At 45.7% G+C, this 19,197-nt stretch overlaps 1 protein-coding gene across 8 annotated transcripts in view; it reads right to left on the bottom strand.

Annotated features, from left to right (window-relative positions):
- Window positions 1-19,197, bottom strand: part of DCBLD1 (discoidin, CUB and LCCL domain containing 1) — a 72,802-nt gene that overhangs the window by 1,915 nt on the left and 51,690 nt on the right. For 2 of the 8 annotated variants that reach the window (XM_081828857.1, XM_081828865.1), the window contains exons 8-16: window positions 17,843-18,052; window positions 16,927-17,051; window positions 16,503-16,650; window positions 16,307-16,414; window positions 14,359-14,443; window positions 14,078-14,127; window positions 13,067-13,186; window positions 9,786-10,296; window positions 197-436 (exon numbers count right to left, since the gene is read on the bottom strand). In XM_081828857.1, coding sequence (XP_081684983.1) covers window positions 421-436; window positions 9,786-10,296; window positions 13,067-13,186; window positions 14,078-14,127; window positions 14,359-14,443; window positions 16,307-16,414; window positions 16,503-16,650; window positions 16,927-17,051; window positions 17,843-18,052 — 1,373 coding nt within the window. In that variant the 3' untranslated portion in view covers window positions 197-420. Of the gene's footprint in view, window positions 1-196; window positions 437-2,528; window positions 2,560-9,785; window positions 10,297-10,357; window positions 10,552-12,310; window positions 12,923-13,066; window positions 13,187-14,077; window positions 14,128-14,358; window positions 14,444-16,306; window positions 16,415-16,502; window positions 16,651-16,926; window positions 17,052-17,842; window positions 18,053-19,197 lie in introns of those variants that run through there. The other 6 variants (XM_081828858.1, XM_081828859.1, XM_081828862.1 and 3 more) reach the window with 6 other exon arrangements.

Raw genomic sequence — 19,197 nt, 5'->3', positions numbered from 1 at the left:
GGCGCCTGGGTGGCTCAGTTGGTTAAGCGACTGCCTTCGGCTCAGGTCATGATCCTGGAGTCCCAGGATCGAGTCCCGCATCGGGCTCCCTGCTCAGCGGGGAGTCTGCTTCTCCCTCTGACCCTCCTCCCTCTCATGCTCTCTGTCTCTCATTCTCTCTCTCTCAAATAAATAAATAAAATCTTTAAAAAAAAAAAAATTTATATGAATAAATTTGAAAACTTTTCAAAGATAATGTAATTTACCAAAACTGAATTAAGTTTTGGGGCGCCTGCGTGGCTCAGTTGGTTAAGCGTCTGCCTTCGGCTCAGGTCATGATCCCAGGGTCCTGGGATCAAGTCCCACATCAGGCTTCCTGCTCGGGGGGAGCCTACTTCTCCTTCTTCCTCTGCCACTCCTCCTGCTTGTGCACTCTCTCTCTCAAATAAATAAAATCCTAAAAAAAAACAAAAAACAAAAAACCAACTGAATGAAGTTTTAAAATCTAAACAGATTTCCATGGAAAAAACTGTCAGTGCTGCCTCCTCCCAAAATTACCACAAATATATGGTTTCATAGGCAATGCTACCAAACGTTTAAAGAGCAGATTATTTCAATGCCTAGCAAGAAAAGAACCAAAAGGAGGAGAAAATGAAATTGTTTTTGTCAAGCTAATAAACCTGATGAAGACTGACACGAAGAAAATGACAAGACCTGTCTCGTGAAAGAACATTAATGCAAAAATCCTAAATAAAATGTTATTGATGTGAATTCAGCAGCAGTTTAATGGACTCACACACCATAACTGTTTAATATTAGGACATCCAATGATGTAATTAATCATATGGTTGGGTCTAGAAAGGGATCCTAGGCAAGAAAATCATTTGCCTTTTTTTTTTTTTTTTAAGACATTTATTGGAGAGAGAGCGCACCGCAGAGGGGCAGAGGGAGAGAGAAACTCCCCGCTGAGTGTGGAGCCCAGTGCAGGGCTCGATCCCATGACCCTGAGATCACGACCTGAGTCGAAACCAAGAGTCGGAAGCTTAACCGACTGTGCCACCCAGGCTCCCCCAAAATCATTTGCTTCTAGTTCCATAGATGCTGAAAACTAATTGGTGAAAATCCAACACTAATTCTTGGTGAGGAAAAAAAGGAATGAACGGATGCTTTCTTAATATACACCTCAGTGTAATCTATTGCTACCCCTAAGCCAGCATCATGCTGAGTAGGGAGATACTAGAAACATTTAATATGGTAAGGGAGGTATTGCCAATGGAATTAAGTGTACATATAAATTTGGTAAAGGAGGTTGCAACAGCACTATTGGCCTACATGATCACATTCCCAGAAAAACTAGGAGAATCAACTAAAAACTACCAGAAACAAGGAAATTTAGTAAAGGAATAGAATATAAACAAATCAAAGAGGAAGAAAAAATACGTTTTAATATTTAAAAATACTTTTAATGAAAAAAATACGTCTGTAATAGCTAATACCAACATGGTGCCCACCATGGGTCAGGCACTGTTCTAAGGGTTTTACATGTATTAACCCTTGTAATCTTCACCGCAACCCCATGAAGTATATCCTACCACAGTCTCCACTTAGAAATAAGGAAATGGAGTCAGAGAGAGATAAAATAACACTTTCTTGATCACACAACGATAGCAGAATCTGAACACAGGCAGTCCAGTTCCAGAATGTGTACTTTTTTCCACCAAGGCTATACCAGCTCTTGATCTATAAAAGGAGGCGGGTGGTACCATTTCTGATGGCAACAACAAGAAAACACCTAAGCATAAATTAAACAAAAAATGTGCAGTACTTACACAAAAACCACTTAAAATCCCTAAAGGGATGCAAAAGGCGGCTTAAACAAATGGAAAGGGTTACTACGTTTTGTATGTATAGCCAATGCATAACCACGTATGACCAAAAGTTACATCAGACAAGAATGAATGGGAGCTGAGGCACACGAACATGCCAGGTTAGATCACTCTTGGAAGAATGGGGACAGGCAAGGAGATGGCCTTGGGGTGTTAAGGGAGAATTCTTTACACTTGAGAGAGATTTGAACAACTTTATAGGCCAAGAGGCAAATACCAGTTGAGAGGGAGAGGTGAGGACATGGGAAAAGGGAATCGTTGGGGCAAAATCTGAGATGAGGGAGAAGCCAATGGGGATTAGGTCACCGGTGAAGGTTTTGAGCCCCTTTCCCGTTGACCCAGGATGGGAGACGAAAAGGACTGGCGTGGATGCAGTTTTCTGTAGGAAGAGGGCTAGACAGGCAGGTACCCGGTCTGATTTTAAGGACCACGAGGGGAAGGAGTGTGGCAAGGCCTCAGAGTACGGGAAGGTGGGAGGAGTGGCACTGCTTTGGAACAGTTGCTGAGGGGCAATTATCGAAGATCAGCTTGATAAGGTTGAGGAGTAATGGGCCCCAGGTAAGTGGGGAAACTAGAAGTTGGTAAGAGCCCCGGTGTGAATAATTACACAGTGTTCTCCTGCTGCCGTGGTGGACAGGTGCAGGTGGTATGCTGAGGGGGACTTCTGTCGTTAGGGCCTCAAGGTTTGGGGTTCCTGGAAAGACAGCGGCATGAAAATGCTGAGACAAAACAGTTCACATGCTGGATGGAAAGGAAATTCAACTTAAAAAGTTTAACAACCAGAGGAAAATGGTGATTATCTGGGCATCCAATATCTTCATGAGGTCAACGCACAGGTAGGGTGAAAGGTGAGGAATCCAAAGAACAGGAGGTTTGGAGCAGACAGAATTAGTAAGCTCTCTGAGCTGGAGTTCTTGCCGAAGGAGTGTGGACAGGAGTGTGGACATCTGTGCAGGGAGTTTCAGTAGAGTGGAGGTTACTAGAGGAGACGTCAAAAAACCATGCTGGACACTGAATTCTCCAGTGCGATCACAGGGAAAGAATGGAGAAGACCTTGAGCCAGGCAAAAGTCCTCAGCGAACGGAGAATGTGGCTTGGGGGACATTAGGTGCCACAGCGAGAAGAAAAGGTGGCAAAGCTAGGGGGCAGGAGTATCACAGAGGGAGAGGATTTTGCAAGCGGGAGAGAGAGTGAGAATGGGTGGGAAGTGGGTGTCAGGAGGAAGGTCTGCCCTGCCCCCTGGCCACAGCCAGTGCAGCTGTTGAAGAGAAAAGGCCACCTCCGCTGGAAAAGGACTCCAAGGGAAGTGGTGCTGGAGGACAGTTTTAGATTTTTTTTTTTTTTTTAATTGAGAGAGTGAGAGGGAGAAGCAGACCCCCTGCTGAGCAGGGAGCCAGACACAGGGCTCGATCCCAGGACCCCAGGACCCCAGGACCATGACCAGAGCCGAAGGCAGACCTTTAACTGACTGAGCTGCCCCTGGAGGACAGTTTCAGACTTCAGATTGGCTGGAAAGAGAGGAGTTAGTATTTATTGATCACCTACTGTATGCAAAAGACGGATATAAATTCATCTTCACGGCAGCCGTTGTATAATCATTTCCACTTTAGGGATTAAGAAGTGGGTTTAGAAATCACCAATGTTAGGATAAACTGAGGCATTTTAAAAATGTTAAGTTTATTTGAGTATTTATAGATTCTAACCCGGTGCTGCCAAACCAGGAGTGGTTAGGAGCACTCCACCAAAGAGGCCCGGGGAAAGACTTAGAGAACATGGGGGAGCAAAGAAAGGAAATTATCGGATTGGCTATAGCTTTAACCCTAGTTGGCTGTTCGTCGTTGGTTGTCCTTAGCATTTGATTTCGAAACCTTGCGGCCCTTACACGTTTAGACTCGGGCTTGCTTCTGCAGGCCACCAGGGCATTAAAGCCACCTCAGGCTGGTGGCCTACTTGTTTAATTGATTGAGCACCAATAATGCACTTGAAATGTGTAGTTAAAAAGATTAAATCCCAGGTTAAACCTGAGTTCTATATGGTTCTAAATGCTTTGCTATTTGTAATAAATACGCTATCTCCTGCCTGCTGGGGAGGCATCATTCCAGCAAGATGAGACGCAAACCTGTCTGTAAGTTCCTAGGGATGTTAGGTACAATAAAATCAGAGTTCTTTAAAAGGCCCCGCGAATCTCAAGAAATACAGGGCAATACCCAGGCATCAGAATTAAAGAAGACACTTTAAAACAGAGTGACCAGCACTGGAGCTGAGGCTCTGAGCATCCTGGGGCTGTGGGAGGGTATTGGTTACTCAGATGCTGCGTATGTAACCTTGAAAAGATAGGAGACGAGATTTGGAGTTTGGCATGACGGAGTTGAAACAGTGAAAGGATGAACCTAAAAAAATCTGCCCAATAAAACAGACAACAAAGGATGAATGGCCCTGGATGACCAGCGAAGTCTCCCCCGAGAAATGAAAACCTGGGGCCTGTGCCTCACACACAGTTTTGGGTCTACGTTTTTAGCACAGTCTAGGAACCACCGACCCAAAAGTTAAACTAAAAACTGGTACAGGGCTGATAGATTCCTGGTGTTAGTATTGCCAGATTCAGCAAATAAAAATATATAGGACATGAATAGTTTTTAGTATACATATGTCCCATATATTACACAGAACATTCTTAAACAAAAAATTATTTGTTCTTTCTCTGAAATTCAAATTTAACTGGATATCCTGTATTTTGTCTGGCGACCCTACCTGGTGCACCTGACAGATATAAGCGCAAAACCATTCAGAAAGGACATTATCATGAGGTTTTTCACAGGGAAAAGCCCTGCTAAGGAAGGGCTCACAATAAAACATATGAAACCATATAAAGACACAAACCATCATGAACAAGAGTCAGGAGAAACAACAAACAGGACAGAGCCTCAAGAACTCGGCCCATTCATTCACTGAGCAAATATTTATGGAGCACTGTTCAAGGTGCTGGGTCTGCAGGGAACAAAACAGACAAACAGATGGGGTCTAGCAGGAGAGCCAGAAAACAGAAGTGGCGCCGTGTGGGACAGTGGTCAATGTTACGAAGAAAAGTAAAGCAGGAACGGAGAGAGAAAATGTTTTGGGAAGAACGCTCTTTTTCAGACAGGGAGAGGAAGGAAGACCTCCTGGAGATTGAGTGTAGACTTGAAGGAAGTGAAAGCAGGAGCCCTACAGATCTGGGGGAGGAACTTTCTAGGAAGAGAGAGCAGCCAGCCCAAAGGTTTCAGGATGGGTGTGTCCCCGGCAGGTTCAAGCGACAGCCCAGAGGCTTATGTGGCTGGAGTGGGGTGAACAGAAGTCTGAGGGGTGACACCGTGACGGAGGGGGGCAGATCACAGATTTGCCCTCATCTAGTACAGGAGCCAGCAGCCCCAGGTGGCTGTTTACTTTTAAATAAATAAAGTTCAGTAAAATAAAAAATGTGTTCCTCAGGCAGTCCAGCCACATTCCAGCGCTTGACAGCCATGTGTAAGTAACGAGTGCTGCGCTGAGCAACTCAGACGATGTCGCTCTCACGGCAGAAGTTCGACTGAACAGTGCGGCCAGAGCCTTAGAAATCACAGCACAGCGGCTCCTGCCCCAAATGAGATGAAGAGAACAGGACAATCAGAAAGAGAATATAAAATGATTAAAAGAAGGAATCAAAGCCCAAGAAGATACCGAGACAGTGTAAAAAAGGGCAGATTTGAAAAAGAACCCACAGACCTAGACATTTTTCAGAAACTGAAATGAAAACCTCAGTGGTTCGATTCAGCAGATGCGATAGAAGATGGAATTGGTAAACTGGAGTATGATACGGAATCTTATACAGTGTTTCACGTGGGCCCGGCAATGCTTGAGAAGCTTCCGCTAATCTTCACACCAGGCATAGGCAGGTGGATAGTATTGTTCCTCCCCACGGAACAAGCAAGGAAACGGGCGCAGAGAGGTGACGGCTTCTCCTCCGGACAATCTCAAGTCTATGCACCCAACCACTGTGTCATATTGTCTCTCGGGAGTTTAGCCAGAACTCAGCACAGGAAGATAAAAGAGATGATAAATAAGAGGGACTAAGAGACAGGGATGGAAATGGAAGGAGGAGGTCCAATGAACATGCACTAGGAATTCCAGGAGTGAATAAAGAAAACAGCAGAGGCAAGTAGTTAGTGCAAAACAGGATGGCTGAGAATCTGTCACCGTGGAGAAAGAGGAATCCTAGGGTTCAAGATGCAGGAGTTGGTCGCAAGTAACATGAATACAAATGAACTCACAGAATTCACAGTCCACAGGCACACCACAGGCAGAGCAGACATCTTTACCAGCCTCTAGGTGAATTTATTCCTAGAAGAGGGAGAGCTGGGAAAGAGACCTGGGGTAGGAGAGGAGCGATCTGGGCGGGTGGTAAACAGTGGTGTGGTGCAGGCAGAGCGCTGGGGAGGGGGTGCTGGGCGGGGCTGGACTGCTCTGTTTGGGGCAAGGACCACTAGCACGACTGTACTCAGCCCTAGCCTCGATTTGCAGCCTCAACTGTTCCAAGGTCCCAGCGAGCTTAGGCATGCTCTTTCAAGGAAGTACAGGGTGAACGTTGCTCTCAGAAGCTTAGCAACTATTTGGTGCACAAATGAATGAGAGAAAGGCATTTTGAGAAAAGTGAGACCAACCCGGTTCCTGCACTGGGACTGCCAAACTGATGTATTTCTAAAAGGCCTCGCGGGGATGTAGTTATGAAAGGCTATTCATGGTGACTCTAGTTGTGTCTATGACATAACTGATTTCATTTTCTGCTAAGATTCGAAAGCAAGTGTAATAAACAGATCATATCCTTTCTAGATGTTTTCTAGGCTGATTACAAATATTAATAAAATTTTATTTATTTATTTATTTTTAAGATTTTTTATTTATTTATTTGAGAGAGAGAGAATGAGAGACAGAGAGCATGAGAGGGAAGAGGGTCAGAGGGAGAAGCAGACTCCCCGCCGAGCAGGGAGCCCAACGTGGGACTCGATCCCGGGACTCCAGGATCATGACCTGAGCCGAAGGCAGTCGCTTAACCAACTGAGCCACCCAGGCGCCCAATAAAATTTTAAATAGAAACAAAACCCAGAGCAGTTTCAGCAGCTTCTGTGGCCAGTGTAGTCTTGCTTGTCAGAGAAGATGTGTTGCAGCCACAACTGTGAGAAGTGACAGAATGCAAAGCCTCCCAATAGGACTTGATAACATAGAAGACACCAGACAATTAGAATGATCTCATTCTCACCTTATCACATGTGCTAATGTTGCAAAACACTGAAAAAGGCATAGTATTTTCCGCTCTTATCCTCTAATTTGGGCTTGGCAGTGTAGGGTTTTATCAGACCTTTCCACTCAACCACCCCGTCTACACAGTGAGGCCACCCTGGGGAAGTGCTGGTCCAAAACAAAGTCCTGTTCTCCTCTCTGTCATGATTAGATCATGAGTACGGGGAAGAAATGTGATGGATGAAAATAACTTTAATTCACGGTTAACAAGTCTATTCCTGTGGACTAATATTTTAATGTTAGAAGGCAACATGCAGCCCACCGAGGGCCTGGATTAGACAAACAGCCAATTATAGAACAAAAACTTTGATAAATGTTGTCCCGACTAATTCTTAACTTGTAAGCCTTGGAGGAAGGCGCTTAACATCATTTTTACACAAGAAGAAACTGAGGCTAAGGGTTAGAGACGACAGACTGAATATACAAATGGATAACGGACAGACCAAATATAAAAACAGAACTCATTTACAAACCCACAGCAATAAGCGCAGGAAAGCAACCCATTATCCACAGGAACCAGCCCAGAAAGCCAGCCCGTGCTAGAAGTCAGGCTTGCAGAAGTCAGACCAGGAAGCAAGAATGTCTGCTACAGTCAACTCCAAATCACTAAGATTTGATTACTAGCTGATAGCCTCTCTAATTTCTGTCTCCACTTCCAACCTACGGCTAAGCAGAGAAAGCCAGATATGGATCCCTAACCAGTTATCTAGTTAATCCATCCTACAGTTTCCCCAGGCCAACAGCCTCCAATCAAGGCACACCTGCAGCCCTCCCTCCTATTCCACCATGAAGCTTTCCAGCCCTCTGCTGCCCTTTGGCCTCTCTCTGCCAAAATGCAAGTGATGGTGGCAGACTCCCTTGCTATAGCAAGCTTGAAGAGACTTCACTTGCTTGGTCGGTCTTCATTTATTTCCAAAATAACTGGCTCAAGATCCCTCAGCTATTGTGCGGCTGGTCAGGGTCTGGAACCAAGACCTGTCTGACAACAAACCCAGCTCTTTCCACTGTAATCACTTGCCCTTTTAGGAAGGCTCAGCCTCAGAGGCCTTCAACAGCCTGGCCAGCAGGACACCAGTGAGAGGCAGGGGCACTGTGATTTGGCATAGTTTATTATTACAATTAGTATGCATATAAAACCACGTAAACTCCACAAAGTAAACGGTTTATCCTCTAAAATACCCAAAAAGTCTGTCAACTTCCACCACCCTATTTTAATATTTATAGTTTCACAGAAAGTCATAGTTCTACAAACAGAATCATAATACATTTTTTAGGTAAAGGATTTTTTTGGTCCACATTTTTTGTTAAACACACACTTTCCTCTTTGGCAAAAGAGGGCAAATCGTCCACAGTGAACTCAAAGCAAACAGATTAAAAGCACTGAACATGAGGTACAGCTGAGGTCTGGGCTAATCTGGAATTAGAGACAACGCTGATTTTGCAAGAAACAAAATCAGTTCCCAACAATCTCAGAAGAAAAAAGCTTTATGTAGATTTGGCCTCGGTCCCTTTTGTAAGAACACACCTCAAATAACTTTGCGTTTCATAGTTACAATGTGTTATTTTCTGAAGAAAGTCATGCAAAGTGTGGGCATCTGACCTCAGCAATATTTTTAATTAGGTACAAAAGCATCTGACACAGTAATTCAGACTGTAATCACTGTGCCACCTTCATTCAGTTTGTTGGGAGAGCAGTTTTGGTTGCTGCTACGTCTCAGCACTTGGCTTTGCAGACAGTTTGAAAAGGTGAATTTGCCTGGGAAAGCCATACAGTATCTGCTGGGCCCGAGGTGAGGAGGAAGCAAAGTGGGATGAAGGCCCCTCAGGCAGGGAGGCCCCCTGCGGCCCGCAGGAACCTCCTGCTCCGCGGGTGCCCTGACAGGCCACCGCACATCCCATCCCAAGTGGAGTCAGGAACAGGCAGCTGCTGAGGTGGTTGTGTGGTACTGTGTTTTGTTTTAATCTACAATCATAATTGCTAACAACCACCCTGGTGTGTTTCTCATGCTTCAAGTAATTTCATTCCTTCCAGAAGAATGTTAGCAATGCTTTTAGTTCTAGTTATCAAAGGAAAGGAAATGAGCCACAATAACAAGATTAAGTTTAAACAGACCTGCTGCGAACACAGTATCAGGTAAAACAGACTTAAAGGTGAACATACTATTATACACGTTTTTGCAACAGCTGCATTCTCCCACTTAGCCTCTGTGAAGAAGTAAAATCTGATAAAGCGAACTTAAGTTACTTTAATTCATGTTAAATACAACTCTGTACAGATTGCACATTTTATACCAAAGCAGCTCAATATCACAGTTAAGAGAAATGAAAATGCCCTCTGAGAATTTTCATTTTCCTAGCCCAACAAAACCCAACAGACTCTTGCCCTAAGGGTCAGAACAAAACCAGATGCACTACTTTGTAAACAGTAGGTGAGGTGGTCCCTAGGACTCCACCGCAGGATCCTATGAAATCTCAGGCACACCCATGCACACACCGACGCACACGCGAGCACACACACACGCACACTTGACCCCATCTCCCGTCTTCCAGGGCCGCACACAGCCCGCCGCCCGGTACCGCAGCAGGTTGCTTTCACAGTGTGCTCACAAGAGAGCAGTCATGGCTGTGGGGCTGAGGGGTTGGAGGCAGTCTCGGGGGGCCGCGTAGGTGACGCTGGTGGCCGGCTTCGCCCGCGGCTCCTGGTAGTCGGGGTGGACGCGCTCCGCGACCGGGCCGCCGGCTGTCGGCTGATCGTAGCCCGGTTGCCGGGCTGCGGGCGCGGGGCGCGGCGGCGTCTGGTACGACGCGCCGCCGGCCGGGAGCGCGTGCGCGTGCGTTTGCGCGTGCGCCGGCCCGGGTCCCGGCGCGCGGTAGCCGCCCTGCGCCGAGAAGGCGTGCGCCCGCGCCGCGTGCCGCTCCACGATGGGCGTGGCGTACTCGGGCTCGGGGTGGGTCAAGGGCAGGGCGTACTCGTGGCGGCCGGCCGGCAGGGGGCAGTCGTAGTGGCTGCCGGCCTCGGCGCTCGGCGCGGCCTCGTCCGCCTCGGTGTCCATCGGGCGGAAGGTGGAGCCCTTCCTGGTCACGGTCCCGGTGCCAATCATGAGCGGCGGCTGGTAATCTGAAATCAGAAGCGCAGGAGACGCACCATGTGTGTGCCACACGGACGCCCGGGCAAGCCGGCTGTTTGCGGAGAGGGGTGCTCTGCGGAGCCAACTCGGCTGAGTGCCTGCGATGCAGCAGGCAGGGTGAAAGAGCCCGAGGTGTAAAAGGCGGAGGTGCCACACACAGGGGCTTACACAACCGAACTCGTGCGTTAGGAAGCCTCAGCGCAGCGCGGGAACCTAGAGAAGGCAGAGATGACACTTCCCCACACCTGCGGGGGTAAGGGGAAAACACCGCGTGGAGCTCTCAAACTGGCTCCTGAGATGCCAGATTTTGGAGGTGGAACGGGAACGGTGATTCAACAACCTCTTAAAAACCATGGGAAGAGTCGGAGTTTGATGTGGCCAGAGTATGAGGGACATGGCGTAGTTTAATGGAATACGAAGACCAAAATAGTAGGTTGGGGACTAATGATAATGGCGATTGTAACGATAAAGCTCCCACTTACTGAGTCCTTACTCTGTGCCAGGCATTAGCCTAAGATATTATCAGTGAAATCCTCAAAAGAAGTACAAAGAAGAGGTAGTGACTATTACTCCATTTGACAAACGGAAAACGGAAGCAGGTTGAGATGAAGTAACATCTCCAAGATCACCCAGCTGGCAGCCAGTGGAGCCAGAGGTCGAACTCAGGTCGCAGGTGTATGCTGTTAACCGTAGGCTCCTTCAGAGTGCCAGTGCCTTGCTAGCAAGTTTGGCTTACTTCTGTAGAAACTACGGAGGATTCTAAAGAAGAGACTGGCACAGGTAGAGGTAACCTGGAAGCCGACTGAAGAAGGAAAGATCAAAAAATGAGAAAAAAAGGAAAAGTGTAAGTCACACACTAGGGGTCTGGCAGCAGCCTTGGAAAGGCCACCCTTTGGAGACATGACTCAGAGAAATGTGGGGCGTGAGGAAAGAGGGCAGCCAAGGCCCCTTCCCAGGTGTTAAGCCCAGAAGCCTGGGATACACAGTTGGGAAGCCACTGGGAAGAGCCACTGTATGGAGCAGTCGTGGGGAGGGTTGGTAACAAAGGGTTCAATTTTAGGCCCCCTGAGGAACTGGTGGCACTCGCATCGCAGGTAGAGGCGTCCAGCAGGTGAGAATTACTCACTTCTTGGGGAAAGCGAGGGAAGTCTGGGCTTAGCGACTGAGGAGACAAAAAGGCAAGGAAGGGCTCTCTATTGGGAGCTCTGAAGCCGGGCGTCAGCGGCGGTGGGGGGGGGGGGTTGGGGGTGGTGAGACTGCTGAAGAGAGAGACTGTGGCTAAGTGAGGGGAAGAGCGAGACTCAGGGGCTCACACAGTCAAGGTGCCCAAGAAGGACCACACAGTGGGGGAGGGCAACAGGTTGCACCAGAAGCTAAAGAACAATGAAAGGAAGAGGACAGAGAAGAGGGTCTTTCCTCCCCTTGTTCTATCTACAAGGTAGCACTAGAATTGTCGGGGACCGGGGATGAAGGAATAAGAAGATGGATTTTGTGGCGAGAGATGCTCTCTTTGCCCTGAAGTGGCTCAAGCAAGCTTTCCACTGGTAGCTTTCTGACTTTGATACACACACGCACCACCTGGGAACTTCTGGGTCGGTAGGCCTGGGGCATGGCCTGAAAGCCCGCATTTCTGGCAAGCTCCCTGATGCTGCTGGCCCTCAGAATGCACTATGGGTAGCGAGAAGCTAAGCAGTGCTCCTCAGGGAGTGCGGTCTGCAGATGCCTACATATCTGAGAACCGAGACAGGTCTGCAAAAAGACAAGTACACAAATTCAGAGCAAGTGTTTAGAAACTCACGGCAATTTGAGAGTACCTTTATGTCCACTGAGCCTAATAAAAGGCTTAGAGCTTTGTATTTTGTATATCTTTTTTAAAATGTCATTATTGCTCCTCATTTTTACAGTGGACCCTGAACAACAGGGGTCTGAACTGTGTGTGTCCACTTATAGGCGGATTTTTTTTTTCAATACAGCGTAGTACTGGAAATGTATTTTCCTCTATGATTTTCTTAATAACATTTTCTCTCACTTTATTGTAAGAATACAATATATAATGCATATAACATACAAAGTGTGTGTTAACTGTTTATGTTATTTGTAAGGATGGAGTCAACAGTAGGTTGTTCTGGTCAGCAATAAGCTATGAGCAGTTAAGTTTTGGGGGAGTCAGAAGTTATACATGGATTTTTGACTGCGCAGGGGGGCGGCATCCCTAACCCCCTTGTTCAAGGGTCACGTGAATTGTATTTTACAAAAGTATTAGTTCTTGATGGATTAGAAATAATTTTTTAAAAGGCAAACAACAAAATGGATCCTTCCCCAAGGACAGTTTGAGAAGCTTTACTCTCAGGAATGGCTAATCCGGCCTCAGAGGCCATTCTAACACTGGACGGCATCATTCATCTCCTAGCTCGTCTTCCACAAGGCCAGGAACTGTGCTTTCCAGGCCCTCTTTCTTAGTGTCTTCACCAAAACCTTAGTAACAGATTAATTCAGGGCTTCCAGATTCTCGTGGTACCTCAGGGGCCATTGTTATAGTTCTGCTCTAGCTCCTGTTGGTGTAATGGCCTTGTCTGAATGGGCTTTTGAGAGAGATCTCAGTGTCCGTTTGCAACTCTGTGCGGAGTTAAGAAACACATTACTGACTTACTGGGCCTCATCTAAACACAAGGGTTTTCATCTTATTTCCCTCCTGGTCTCCCCGCTCCCAGAAGCAGCACGTCTGACCCCAGAGCACCGTCCCAGAGGCTTAACCCTTACCTGCCATATCACTTGTGATGAGATCTAACTTTTGCGTCATTTCCTTTTCATTATCATAGCTGATGGTGAACTCAGCAGACTGATGTCTGGCAAAGGGATATTTGATCTGCTTCCAACAGTCTGGAATAAAGATAACAGGGAACTAATATCTCAGAAGTGTAACACACATTGTCCATGATGTGTTTCTCGACGAGTCGGGGGTCAGACCACCTCCTGCCGGCTGACCTTATGTGTAAGTGCATGGCCACGGTTCCTCAGATACATGTGGTAGAAACAGCATGCTGTGGTCGTTACAACGACAATGAACAGCATTCCGGCCACGCTTTCCACTTGCCTTTGCTATGTATCTGTGTACCCCTCACGTCCCAGATTATCCCTATGTTACACACGTGGGGGGCATGGTTTCCCGTCATCTGCACAGACGCGACACTCGTGTCTCAGGAGTCAACACATCCGGCTCTTGAGACCCTGCAGAGGGGGTGTCCCAAAGTGCCCCTAAGATTCTGAGGGGTCCTGCCCTGCTGCCCTCTCTCTGGACCGCGGCTGACTCATCGCACGGGCATCGTGTAGTCCTAAGGATTCTCTGCAACCTGAACCTGAACCCTGCCTGGTTCTTCCTTCACTTTCCCAGAATGGGAAATACTGTGGAAGCCTGGAGTTGCAGAGTGTGCTGGACAACGTACTTTGTGAAAATGGGGCTTTTATAACTTCTCCTGGGTGACAGGCATTGGGGTGGCCTAAACTCCAATGGCCAAAAACCCTGAATGTTGATAAATGATGGGATAGTGCTGAACAAAAGTAAAAGTAACTGGCCATGAAAACTCCCAATTGAAATAAGGAGATAGGACACAATATTCCATTTCTTTTAGGCTTGCTACCTTAAGGGCTATAGAGCTTATTTTTTTAACCATGTAAGTGTGGGCCACAGACCTAATCATGCTTTTAATCAGCAGACCTGTCCCTTCTTGTAAGACAGAATAAAACCGTAGATAGAGTTTTCTGTAAACCAACCTGTTTTCTGGGCCTTAGCTGATCCATATGGATTTCCTTTCTTCTTCCTCCTACAGAGACAAAAGAATCCTACTTGAAAAGGTTTCTAAGTGATAAATGTTGTTTAGAGAAGAATACATTATACTTTCTACCCCTACCCAACTTGTTCTTAAAACATATATTAACATTTTATCTTGGCCAAAGTAATGCTGCTTTTCTACACATGAGTATCTGGAAAGCAAACATTTTGGTTTTGTGATTATTTGCATAGAGAAGAAACTTAAAAATGTCAAGTCACATACTTTCTGAGGGCTGCAAAGATTCCCATTCCAGCAAGCAGCACGGCAAGGAGCACCAGCGGAATAGCAACAGCTGTGATGTTTATTCCTGGGAAGGGGGAAGCCGCCACATTACAACAGAAATGAGCTGCAGCCCAAGTTCACAATCTAAAACTCAACACTGATTTGAAGGGTCTTCAACAGTTTAATATATGGGGAAAATGAATATGTGCTAGGCATTTCCTGATATCAGAAAGCAAACAGAGAGGATTCAAAATCCTGGCTGAGGTTTAGGAAAATAAATTTTATTTTCCAAAAAGGCAATTTTTGATGGTCCTCAGGGATTGACACCTACTCTGAGCTTGTTGTTGACTCCAAAATCAGAACTGGGCGGGGGAGGTTTCAAGCTGGCCCACCCAGCTGGCCCGGAGGTAATCAGCTCAAGGAACCAGTTCCCCCAGATGGTGGGAGGCTTTGCACGTGAACAATAACAGGAGCTGGGGGGTGGGGCGGAAGGGGAGAAGAGCCCTGGGCTTCCCGTTACCAGGGCTCTGGAGCGGAGGGCTGAGAGGAAATGCAGACTGATGACCTCAGACAGCATTTCCACTCTGCCCACGGAATACCGTGTCTTCTTACTTCAAAAAAGGAAGTCACTTTAACAGCTACTAAAGGAGGCCCCAAGCTTGTAGACACTATGGAAACTAAAAGAGAAATATTTGTTCTTCACCCTTTATCTGTGATCCCTGAGAAGAAAACAAAGGGATGATCAGGAGTGGAAATGTGTAGTTCATGAAATGGGGGGGGCCATATAAGGACCTTCAAAAGGAACAAAAGTCGTAAATAACAGCGGTGTTATTTACCAGAGTGGAGATTTGGGAAAAATCTAAGAACTTAAACATCCAACAATAGGGGAATGGTTAACTAAGTGATGGTATATCCATATGAAAAAATACTATAAAGGTATTAGCAACTGTGTTTTTCAACTGCTTAATAACACGGGAAGATGCTCATGATCCAATGTTAAGAGAAAAAATATATGCTACAGAACAAAGTATGTGGAATGCTACCATTTTTTCTCAAAGTTATAGATAAATATAGTTGATTGGATACAGTGGAATATGGTGATTATCTGTGGATGCTAATTTATGGCTTATTTTTATTTTCATATTTATAGATCTCTAATCTTTCTGAATTTTATAAAACTAATACACAAATCATCTTATATTCTGAAAAAATAAATGACTTTTAATGTTTATTACTTGAATAGATTATATATTTACACATTCAAACTTCAAAAAGTATACAAAAGTCTCCCTCCTGCCTCTGATCCTCCTCTATGGGAAGCCAAATTATGTTTCTTGACATTCTTCCAGAGATATTAGAATGATTATCTCTATATATTCATTCTTTAGTGCCTTTTTTTAAAAAAAAATTTATTTATTTGAGAGAGAGTGAGCACAAGCGGGCAGAGGGTCAGAGGGAGAGGGAGAAACAGACTCCCTGCTGAGCAGGGAGCCCGATGTGGGACTCGATCCCAGGACCCTGGGATCATGACCTGAGCTGAAGGCAGATGCTTAATGACTGAGCCACCCAGGCGCCCCTCTTTATCCCCTTTTTTGCACACATGATAGAGTGCTATATGGACTGTCCCGTCCTTTGCGTATTTTGTCTCTGTCTCTAGCTTCTTCCATTACTAAACACATTTATTTTTCATGGCTGCAGAGTATTCCATTGTATGGAGGTGCTATTATTTTTCCATAAAATCTTTACCTGGTGTTTGAAGGGCAAATACTACTTTCTCTACTTACAATATTGCACCAAAGAGTTGTGGAGATACATCATTTTACACACAGAGCCATCGGACTCCGGACATTCATACGACAGAGAAAAAAGTTTTTGTTGAAGCTACTGTAATAATCACACGGAGTCCAGTTATGCTCCTGAGGAAACCACAAAAAAGGAACTGCTCTACCTGTGGGCATTTCTGGAGAGGGGACAGATTTTGTGATCGTCTCATCTTCTCTTTCAGTGGAACCGACAGTATTTGGACTTGTTTTATGCAACACCAACGACTCATTACCTGAGGCAGAGAAGAGGTTGGAAGAACCACATTAGTAACAACTATCTGTCAAAGGGCACGATCCGAACCGAGGAACTCGCTGACTTGCCTTGTGTGACCTGGCAGCCAAAGAGCTCCACTTTCAAGGCTATCCTCTGGTGCCATGTCTGGGGGACAACCCGCACGTATCTGGCCACGATGGGAGGGATGAAATTATTCCTCACTGGATCCCGAAAATTAGAGTTGCCCTGAAACACCTGTAGAATCAAATAACTTTGACCTGAAGAGGCTAGTGGTTAGCACATCCGTCTTTCTCACCCTACTCCTACTTGGCTGTAGGACACCAGAGCCAGGAACCTAGGTCTGTGGCGGTTCTGCAGACACGCTTGGTAGTGCAGACACAAGGCTTTGCCAACAAAGACTGCGTGACCTAACTAGGGTGGTGCTGCAGATCTGTTTTCTGGAAACACACTGATAAAAACATCTGGAGACCCACTCTCCCACTCAGTTCTTTCCTCTCAAGTTTCTCTTACCTTTTCTTTATTACTCGCAATTCCTTTATAGGTCCTCCACTTGGAGTTGCTGTTTTTGAACTTCATCACGAAACTCTTAACATAAAAGTTGAAATTCGACTGTGCGGATCCTGTGGTCATAATTCCTTGTAAGAAAATATTATTGATAGGTTAGATTTTACAATATAGCATGTATTACAATACCAGGTTTCTTTTCTTTCTTTTTTTTTTTTTCTCACTTGAAATCTTAAATCATTTTGCAGGCCACTTTTTCTCATTTGCATTTTGAAACCTGACCACAGCTGAGTGTTTCCACACTGACAACATGCCATAAAAAGGTTTCTTCTAGGGTGCCCGGGTGGCTCAGTCCATTAAGCATCTGCCTTCGGCCCAGGTCATGATCCCAGGGTCCTGGGATCAAGCCACACACTGGGCTCCCCGCTCAGCGGGGAGTCGGCTTCTCCCTCTCCCTCTGCTGTTACCCCTGCTTGTGCTCTCTCTCTCTGTCAAATGAATAAATAAAATCTTTAAAAAAAAAAAAAAGGTTTCATCTACTCCTTATAGCCACACTTAGAATCTGCACACAGGTTCTTCCCATCAAGACAATGCGAAGCCTTGGGGTGCCTGGGTGGCTCAGTTGGTTGAGCGACTGCCTTCGGCTCAGGTCATGATCCTGGAGTCCCGGGATCGAGTCCCGCATCGGGCTCCCTGATCGGCAGGGAGTCTGCTTCTCCCTCTGACCCTCCCCCTCTCATGTGCTCTCTCTCATTCTCTCTCTCTCAAATAAATAAATAAAATCTTTAAAAAAAAAAAAAGAATGCGAAGCCTTGTTACTTTTAGAAAAGACACAGAATACTTTGAGGTAGAGAAAGAGGTGCCTATGTAGCTCAGAAACATAATTTCAACTGCCCGTCGTTTTGCATTTGTGAAACTGTACCCGTTATTTTCTTTTTCTCTCCCAAATCGGTCTCCAGCCACTCGCGCTGTTTACGGTTCTTGCCACTGTCCCCCGAAGCCCATGACAGGTCTTGGCCCTGAACTTGGGCTTGGCCAGGAGACCAGTGAACTTGTTCTCCCATCTCACTGACCCACTGCCAAGAAGCTCTGATCTGTGTGTCAGGTTCCAAACTCAATGATCTGCTGCAACCTAAAAAAAAAAAAGGCCAAGAAAGTATTTCAGATATAAACACAAAATGAAAGCAAAAAAAAGTACTCCATTTCAACTAGAATTATTCAGTTGATTTACTTCCATTCTGATATCAAATCAACGGTTTATTAGTTTTTTAATGGCCCAGACTTTTCATCTGACTCATTTGTACTGTGGTCCCTTGCAACTGCTGCTTTTCTTTTTAATGGACCTCACTGAAGTCGCATCCCCTATAAATGACGTCTCTCTGTTCCTACTGTAGATTTTCCTTCCTAGACTTCTAAATTCACCCTCATTTCAGCAAAGTACAACGTGTCTTAAATGTGTTTCAAATGCTGAAGGTTCTTCTCACTTGATCAGAGAGGACTCTATTGTCTGTGTCCTTGAAGAGGACGGACATCCGGGTGCTCTGAAGATCAGTAAATTGTACTCAACATCATCATTGTCATGTCCAAGACAATGTGGAGGTTGGCAAATAAAGGCCACACTCCTCTCCTGGACAAAGAAGACATATTCATATTGTTGTCTGGAAATATTTTACTTTATGCTGAGAGAATATTTACACAGAATATATTCCATGAGGGAGGGGCTAAGAAGCCCTTATTTCACACACTCGTGTTCAGGCACTTTATTCAAGATGACCACAAATCAAACTGTAATATTTAAAAGCTTTTCCTATTAAAATCTAACAGAAAGGAATTTTATCTTAACATAAGTGGCATTTTGCATTTTCATCGTTTTTTTGGCAAAAGTGTGCGAGAGCTTCGATTACAGAGAAAAGTTATTCTGTACTTCGTGCTAATTGAGTTCCTGTCTCGGTATTTTTAAGTTACAGCGCACTTGGTGCTGTGTGACCTGCGGGGGAGGAAAACAAAACCCTTAAACTATAGCGCGGGAGGGGGATGGGAGAATAAACCACCACTGAAGACGTTAAAATATCAAATTCTTTTTTTTTTTTTTTTTAAGATTTTATTTATTTGCGAGAGAGAGAATGAGAGACAGAGAGCATGAGAGGGAGGAGGGTCAGAGGGAGAAGCAGACTCCCTGCTGAGCAGGGAGCCTGATGTGGGACTCGATCCCGGGACTCCAGGATCATGACCTGAGCCGAAGGCAGTCGCTTAACCAACTGAGCCACCCAGGCGCCC

Source organism: Leptonychotes weddellii, chromosome 8, assembly GCF_054177405.1.
Source record: "Leptonychotes weddellii isolate Sample4059 chromosome 8, ASM5417740v2, whole genome shotgun sequence".
NCBI lineage: Eukaryota > Metazoa > Chordata > Mammalia > Carnivora > Phocidae > Leptonychotes > Leptonychotes weddellii.
The sequence above is the reverse complement of the archived record's forward strand: the minus strand, read 5'-3'. Positions and strand labels throughout refer to the sequence as shown.